Source organism: Procambarus clarkii, chromosome 40 (assembly GCF_040958095.1).
Source record: "Procambarus clarkii isolate CNS0578487 chromosome 40, FALCON_Pclarkii_2.0, whole genome shotgun sequence".
Taxonomy (NCBI): Eukaryota; Metazoa; Arthropoda; class Malacostraca; order Decapoda; family Cambaridae; genus Procambarus; species Procambarus clarkii.
In genome coordinates this window covers 3,587,467-3,596,594 of record NC_091189.1, presented here as the reverse complement: position 1 = coordinate 3,596,594, position 9,128 = coordinate 3,587,467, and the positions used below count along the sequence as shown (strand labels likewise).

Sequence of the window (9,128 nt, the reverse complement as noted above, 5' to 3'; positions counted from 1 at the left end):
GAAAAGACGAATGATCTATGTTCATTTTCAATACCAGTTCGTAATTGGTGGAGTCTTGCTTAAACACTCTAGTTACCAGGTAGACTTTAACAGCCAATTGTGAGGAAGACGAACTGGTGTTAAATATTTATTCAAACTCTCTTCAATAATCCTCACGAATGTGAAGCGTTAGAGATTCGTGGCCCGCTTGGCGGCGCCTGTGCACCATAGTGACCACCCGCCCACCACCATTTCCAGGAATTCCAGCTGTAGAGTTATATAAAACTAAACATAACGAGGGATTTTTGGCACATCTTCACTTAGCGGCGAGACTCCCCGCAGCAGTGGACGGCAAGTCAGTGCTAAACCAGCGACCCCGGCGCTCATGCCCCTGTGGGGCGGCTGGCGTGGGGTGTGGGGGTGAGTGTAGGACGATAGGGCGTGGGGGCTATTGTTGGTATAGGGGCAAGAAGTAGTGGTGTGGGAGGCAGGAGGGATGTTTTGGGGCGGGAGGATGTGTGTGTGTGGGGAGGGGGGAGGTGACCTGGGGTGTGGGGTGTGCAAGGTAAGACTTTTCAGAAGTAATTGTTATAAAGAGCCAAAGTTAAGCGGCTCTGATGGTGGCGAGATGGAGGGGAGGGGCCAGGCAGGGCAGGGGAGGGAGGAACAGGGGAGGGGCGTGGCAGGGCAGGGGAGGGCCTGGCAGGGCAGGGGAGGGCCTGGCAGGGCAGGGGAGGGCCTGGCAGGGGAGGGAGGAACAGGGGTGGGGCGTGGCAGGGGAGGGGCGAGGCAGGGGAGGTGCCATACAGGGAGGGGAGAGCACGACTGGTGGGGGAGACACAGGGGGTGGAGGACCAGGAGGACAGAGACCATACACTACACTACACAAGGTTGAGGGTTCCAGGAATATAAACAAGGAGAGTCTCGGGGAAATACACCGAGATTCCATTAACGAGTGGAAGTATTAAAGTGAGTTTCTACGGCTGTATTTTGACAAGAATATTATTGTGTGTTGGTTTCTTAAACCTGGCCCTAGTAACTTGTCCCAGAACACCGGCCTTGCCCTAGTAACTTGTCCCAGAACACCTGCCTGGCCCTAGTAACTTGTCCCAGCAGTTACTAAGGGCAGGCTAGTCAATTAGCTTGTCATTGATCGTGGAAAAGTTCGAGGAAGCAATAATTTCAGATTCTGTTAGCAAATTACTTAGCAAATTACAGGTTGATAAGATTCTGGTGAATTCAAGGAATTTAAACTGCTAATTCCTAACATTTTAAGAAATGCATTTTGAGTATCTTTGACTTTCATAGTTTCTTCAACCGTGTCTACATATGAAGATTATTTAAGTAATATTTAAACTTGTCCTGGACGTCTTAGTATGGTGGATGCCAGTGGGATTGAGGGCATTTTTCATTTAGTATTGTGCTTGACGTGTATACTACCACCCGTGTTCTCTCCTGTATATACTACCTCCCGTGTTCTCTCTCGTGTATACTACCACCCGTGTTCTCTCTCGTGTATACTACCACCCGTGTTCTCTCATGTGTATACTACCACCCGTGTTCTCTCCTGTGCATACTACCACCCGTGTTCTCTCCTGTGTATACTACCACCCGTGTTCTCTCTCGTTTATACTACCTCCCGTGTTCTCTCGTGTATACTATCTCGCGTGTTTTCTGCCGTGTATTTCGTATACAATTAATCCAGCATACATGAAGCGAGTATGACATCAACACAATTAGTGTAGCGAGAGCATTAGCAGCCATTATCACTGCTTTAATTTATGTGACAAGGGATCGTACTCTAATTATGTGAAGTAATTCATGTTGGTAATAAGTGTTCGTCTGGGTTATAAAGCTTGCGTTGTTAGCCAGGTGCGTTGTGTGCGTTGTTAGCCAGGGGCGTTGTGTACGTTGTTAGCCAGGGGCGTTGTGTACGTTGTTAGCCAGGTGCGTTGTGTACGTTGTTAGCCAGGGGCGTTGTGTGCGTTGTTAGCCAGGTGCGTTGTGTGCGTTGTTAGCCAGGGGCGTTGTGTACGTTGTTAGCCAGGGGCGTTGTGTGCGTTGTTAGCCAGGTGCGTTGTGTGCGTTGTTAGCCAGGGGCGTTGTGTACGTTGTTAGCCAGGGGCGTTGTGTACGTTGTTAGCCAGGGGCGTTGTGTACGTTGTTAGCCAGGTGCGTTGTGTACGTTGTTAGCCAGGTGCGTTGTGTGCGTTGTTAGCCAGGTGCGTTGTGTACGTTGTTAGCCAGGGGCGTTGTGTACGTTGTTAGCCAGGGGCGTTGTGTACGTTGTTAGCCAGGTGCGTTGTGTACGTTGTTAGCCAGGGGCGTTGTGTGCGTTGTTAGCCAGGTGCGTTGTGTACGTTGTTAGCCAGGGGCGTTGTGTGCGTTGTTAGCCAGGTGCGTTGTGTACGTTGTTAGCCAGGGGCGTTGTGTGCGTTGTTAGCCAGGTGCGTTGTGTGCGTTGTTAGCCAGGGGCGTTGTGTGCGTTGTTAGCCAGGTGCGTTGTGTGCGTTGTTAGCCAGGTGCGTTGTGTGCGTTGTTAGCCAGGTGCGTTGTGTACGTTGTTAGCCAGGGGCGTTGTGTACGTTGTTAGCCAGGTGCGTTGTGTACGTTGTTAGCCAGGGGCGTTGTGTGCGTTGTTAGCCAGGTGCGTTGTGTGCGTTGTTAGCCAGGGGCGTTGTGTGCGTTGTTAGCCAGGTGCGTTGTGTGCGTTGTTAGCCAGGTGCGTTGTGTGCGTTGTTAGCCAGGTGCGTTGTGTACGTTGTTAGCCAGGGGCGTTGTGTGCGTTGTTAGCCAGGGGCGTTGTGTACGTTGTTAGCCAGGGGCGTTGTGTACGTTGTTAGCCAGGTGCGTTGTGTGCGTTGTTAGCCAGGGGCGTTGTGTGCGTTGTTAGCCAGGGGCGTTGTGTACGTTGTTAGCCAGGGGCGTTGTGTACGTTGTTAGCCAGGTGCGTTGTGTGCGTTGTTAGCCAGGTGCGTTGTGTGCGTTGTTAGCCAGGTGCGTTGTGTACGTTGTTAGCCAGGGGCGTTGTGTACGTTGTTAGCCAGGTGCGTTGTGTACGTTGTTAGCCAGGGGCGTTGTGTGCGTTGTTAGCCAGGTGCGTTGTGTGCGTTGTTAGCCAGGGGCGTTGTGTGCGTTGTTAGCCAGGTGCGTTGTTAGCCAGGTGCGTTGTGTGCGTTGTTAGCCAGGTGCGTTGTGTACGTTGTTAGCCAGGGGCGTTGTGTGCGTTGTTAGCCAGGGGCGTTGTGTACGTTGTTAGCCAGGGGCGTTGTGTACGTTGTTAGCCAGGTGCGTTGTGTGCGTTGTTAGCCAGGGGCGTTGTGTGCGTTGTTAGCCAGGGGCGTTGTGTACGTTGTTAGCCAGGGGCGTTGTGTACGTTGTTAGCCAGGTGCGTTGTGTGCGTTGTTAGTTTGTGTGTGTGTGTTTTGTCTTTACTATTTGTATCTGCAGAATCGAGCTATTAGCTTTTGGACCCCGCGTTTGTAAACAATTTATTTTTCCTTCTATTATGTCTACTACATATATTTCTCTCGCACTTTCTTTCTCTACTACATGCGCACACATGCCCAGGAAGCATGTGTGCGCGTGTAGTAGAGAGGCAGAAACCTCTTTTTGGACCCTTAAAACTACGAACCTAAAGCCCCGTCCACTCAGCCACAAGGGTGGGTGTGTGTGTGTGTGTGTGTGTGTGTGTGTGTTTGTGTGTGTGTGCGTGTGTACTCGCCTATTTGTGCTTGCAGGATCGAACATTGACTCTTGGATCCCGCCTTTCTAGCCATCGATTATTTACAGCAATGACTCCTGTCCCATTTCCCTATCATATCTAGTTTTAAAATTATGAATAGAGTTTGTTTCCACAACCACTCACGTTTACCTTTGTTTACCCTCACGCTAAAAGAATACTTCTTAACATCTCTGTGACTCATCTGAGTTTCCAGCTTCCACCCATGTCCCCTCGTTCTGTTACTATTACCTGTGAATATTTCATCTATTTCCACTTTGTCAATTCCCCTGAGTATTTTATATGTTTCTATCATATCCCCTCTCTCCCTTCTTTTTTTCTAGTGCCGTAAGGTTCAGTTCCTTCAGGCGCTCTTTAAATCCCATCCCTCGTAACTCTGGGACGAGCCTCGTCGCAAACTTCTGAACCTTTTCCAGTTTCTTTATGTGTTTCTTCATGTGGGGGCTCCATGATGGTGCGGCATACTCTAAGACTGGTCTCACATAGGCAGTGTAAAGCGCCCTAAATGCCTCCTGTGTGTGTGTGTGTATGTGTGTGTATGTGTGTGTGTGTGTGTGTTTGTAGCACCCTGGCCACCACCGACACACCCTGGCCACCACCGACACACACCCTGGCCACCACCGACACACACCCTGGCCACCACCGACACACACCCTGGCCACCACCGACACACACCCTGGCCACCACCGACACACCCTGGCCACCACCGACACACACCCTGGCCACCACCGACACACACCCTGGCCACCACCGACACACACCCTGGCCACCACCGACACACACCCTGGCCACCACCGACACACACCCTGGCCACCACCGACACACACCCTGGCCACCACCGACACACACCCTGGCCACCACCGACACGCCCTGGCCGCCACCGACACACCCTGGCCACCACCGACACACCCTGGCCACCACCGACACGCCCTGGCCGCCACCGACACGCCCTGGCCGCCACCGACACACCCTGGCCACCACCAGTTCTTATTGTACAATACGATAGTGTTAAGGCGTCCTTGATGTTGAATTTATTATTAATTTTAATGAGATGGCGAGAAAGAGAGGGAGGCGACTCAGCGAGACGGATCAGACAAGTGTGCTGTGATCGCCTCCAATAACAAGATCACCCTGGAATCCGATTCACGGAAGAGAGCTTAAAGGTTGCTTCTCGAGCACAACGAAGCCAATCAACAGAGGAGTGTTCAAAGAGGACGTCTGAGGATGGGGGGGGGGGGAGAGTGAGGGAGGGGTGAGAGAGCGAGGGAGGGGTGAGAGAGCGAGGGAGGGAGTGAGAGAGACAAGAAAGTACAGGGCCCACCACGGAGTCAGACGAAGAGTGTGTTGCGTATGTACAGTGTTCTCACCAGGGTAAGCTGGTAGGGCCCAAGCGCACCAGCTCATGAACCACCTGTCTTGTCTTACCTCAGGTAATATCTCGGGCCTCTTCCACATCTGTCGTGCGTCACCCTTGATTATTCTGTCTCTTGATTGTCATTCTTTCTAACTCGGTAGTGCTTCCTTCCATCCGTGTATCTTAAGCTCAAGGTTACATCCATGTCCTCTGACGAACCCTGACAGAGCCAACAGAACCCTTGTCGTTGCCAAGAGGAAAGAAAGGGCCCTTGCACCAACAAATGTAACTAGACCAAACCCTCTCCAAAACAGAAATTCACTCAAAGTTTCCGAAACACAATGCAAATTTTGTCATTTAGCTCAGAATTTACATTTTATTTTGTTAGTATTAATGTAATGATTGGCTCGGCTGGAATTACATGAATATCTAATCCAATTTCTGCATTGTTGGTAATGTTTGTAGGCCTCGATGTCTGAAAACTCCCTCACACTTTTATTGGTGTGTTCGAGCTTTTCGTATGTGATATATATATATATATATATATATATATATATATATATATATATATATATATATATATATATATATATATATATATATATATAATATATATATACCTCCGCTCAAACGCCTCCTTCAGCTCCTGCAGATGTCTGACATCAGGTACCTGTGTAAAAATGTCGTCAACATACCTGCAGTATATGGCCGGTTTCAAGTTCATGTCGACTAAGACTTTTTGCTCGATGGTACCCATGTAGAAGTTTGCAAACAGGACACCTAGGGGAGAACCCATGGCGACCCCATCTACTTGCTTATACATGTGCCCATCCGACATTTTTACACAGGTACCTGATGTCAGACATCTGCAGGAGCTGAAGGAGGCATTTGAGCAGAGTTCCGTGCTGCGTTTCACTTACGAGATGGAAAAGGATGGGAAGCTGCCCTTTCTAGATGTAACAGTCATGGAAAAGAGCGGAGGTTTCCACACTGCAGTCTACACTAAGGAAACGAACATAGGAATTTGCCTAAATGCCAAAAGCGACTGCCTAGATAGGTACAAGAGGAGTGTTGTTAACGCATATGTCGACCGTGCTCTCAGCCACAGCTCAGAATGGAAGCAAGTCGACGAAGAACTCTGTAGGGTAAGGCAAGTCCTAGTCAACAACGGCTTCTCCAATGGTTTCGTCGAAGACATCATAAGAAGGAAAGTGAAACGCCATGCAACCTCTGAAGAGACAACCAACACAACACCTATACCCCCTTATTAGACTATTTTACAGGAACTTCTTTTCCACAGCTTATAAAACGGAGAAAAGGGTCCTGAAAGATATTGTTAATAGAAACGTTATCCCTACAGACAAAAATCAGAGGATACAACTGACGATTTACTATAAAACCAGAAAAACGGCCAGCCTACTCATGAGAAACTCTCCAGACACAAAACAGAACGCTTTAAAAGAGACCAACGTCGTCTATGCCTTCAAATGCCCTCTTGGGTACTGTAAGCTCCAAAAAACCCAGTATATAGGCAAGACAACAACATCTCTTTCTAGGCGTTTAACGATGCATAAGCAACAGGGCTCCATTAAGGAACATATAATCTCTTCCCACAACCAAACCATCACCAGAGAAATCCTAGTAAACAACACAGAAATCATCGATAGATACAGCGATAGCAGGCGGCTTGACGTTTGCGAGGCACTACACATCAAGAAGTCAACACCAGCAATCAACAGCCAATTAATGCACAACTATATTCTACCCACCTCAAGACTCCGCTCCAATATAGAAGCATCAAGAAATATGGACCAATAGGCTTTCTACAATCACTTCTATTCAATACCCATTGTTTCGTGTTCTGTCTTGTGTTGATGAAATTAATACCTTATTAAATACCACCTCACCCCATCCACCTCACTCAAATGTAGATATAAACAAATTGGAGATGTGTAAGTTCTATTCAGTTGTGTATGTGTTAACTAAAGTCTTTGAAAATGTAATAAGTTTTACGAAACGCGCTCAAGTGTCGCGTCAGACTAGAAATAAAAATGAATTTTGGAGAATTGATTTTTGAATTACCACCAACAGTGAAAAGAAATGTACGAAAGATTGAGAAAATTCGTGTTAGAATTATTAATCTTACTTTTTCGGTCATATTTAATAATATATGTCTACAGGAAAGACTGCTACCAAAATATACTAATATATATATATATATATATATATATAACCATATATATATATATATATATATATATATATATAACCATATATATATATATATATATATATATATATATATATATATATATATATATATATATATATATATATATATATATATATATATATATATATGCAACTGAAAACTCCACACCCCAGAAGTGACTCGAACCCAGACAGCCAGGGGCACTATGCAACTGGCGTACCTGGTACCTTAACCACTTGACCAACTTATTAATCATGTGATAACTGACTTTCTCACGGACATCTTTTCTGCCTCATTTACTGCGTCAACTCTACAGCGTTCCCTGCCAATATCTCTGTTATCTGATATCTTCTCAGGCTATCACTTATGCATATAGCTATAAACCTGGGGAGAATATATCAGTTGAAAACAAGCCACGAGGAAGTGCAGACGCGCCCCTCCCAGTGCTCCTGACTCTGCTTTTGTTTGTTTTTTATTAATACATTAGGTACATCTGCATTTGTGCAGCTACCCTCTACTATATGAAGTGGAATACAGTGTCAAAAAGCTAGCTACGTGATGCTAAAAAATCCGCATTACACAGGATGGTTAGTCATACAGAGGCATATGATAAGTAGTCTGCACTGATAAACTCTTTGTTCGTTATGAGGATATCATCAACACAAGAGTGAATAAGGCAGCAGTGATACTAAAGCTCCCCATCTCGCAGGATGGTTAGTCATACAGGGCCATATGTTCAGTAGCCTACACTGGCAAATTTTGGGTACACCTGGGATAAAGTCTGCGGATGACTTCTGTAGGTTTTCACTAACTTTAGGTGGAGCTTTAGTTAGTTTTCACTAACTTAGTTGGAGACCTTTACCACTGGTAACTCTGTGCCATTTCTGGAATGTGATGGACTCCACTGGGAACCGTTGATAATAGACACAAACTCAAGGACCATCTGTGACTCTTCCTATATCCACTAAAACACATATACGAGTCCACTGTCATCTTGAGGGATGTAACTTGACACAAAATATTATCTAACCTTAATTGGCAATTGACTGTGCCTCATCAAAGTGACTGCGCTAGTCCTCGTCAACTAGGGTGTAGCCATCGTACACGTTTCCGCCGAGACATTTTGTCCACTCTACGAACCACTGTTGCTACAGCTCTGCGTTCACTGCTAGTCTTCCCCCAGCAGTGAACGCGAGCTGGAGGACGGTGTGCAGGTTGTCCAGCCGCCCAGGAAGATTGCTCCTAACTCCACAACTGGTTATCCACATAGCTAGGTCAAGAGTGGCCCACATGCTTTCATGCGGAGCCTGCAATAGCAGACCGTCCAATTACGGCACACACCTGGTGGCATATGGGTTGTTAAGCGGCACCCTATTGGAGTGACGCAAGGCAATCTATTGGGTGCTTTGCGTCATGTAACTCACGAGGCGTTGCGCGATCTAATTACGTCAGAACTTAACCAAGCACCTTCTTGAATCGAAAATTTTCTTGTATAAACATAGGAAAATATAGCATAAGATTATATAATTACATATTGTTCATTAGATTGTGTATAATCTGGAACAATCCTAATTGTCGGGTATGACTCAATGTAGAAAAAGAGAGGATACAATGACCTGCAGGTCATCCATCACCAAGACACTCACACTGCCTTGGTGATGGATGATACTCACCCAACACTGTCACCAACACACTCATCCAACACTGTCACCAACACACTCACCCAACACACTCACCCAACACTGATCAACACACTCATCCAACACTGACCAACACACTCACCCAACATTAACAGATCTCAAAGGAAGTGCATGAAACATCATCTATTAAAATATTCCGTG

The 9,128-nt window shown here is 46.8% G+C and overlaps 1 protein-coding gene across 1 annotated transcript in view; it reads right to left on the bottom strand.

Moving 5' to 3' along the window:
• LOC138372979 (uncharacterized) overlaps positions 1–8,230 on the bottom strand; it is a 49,338-nt gene extending 41,108 nt beyond the window's left edge. Inside the window, exon 1 of the mRNA XM_069339020.1 lies at positions 8,150–8,230. Coding sequence (XP_069195121.1) covers positions 8,150–8,230 — 81 coding nt within the window. The remainder of the gene's footprint in view (positions 1–8,149) is intronic.
• Between the last annotated feature and the right edge of the window lie 898 nt (positions 8,231–9,128).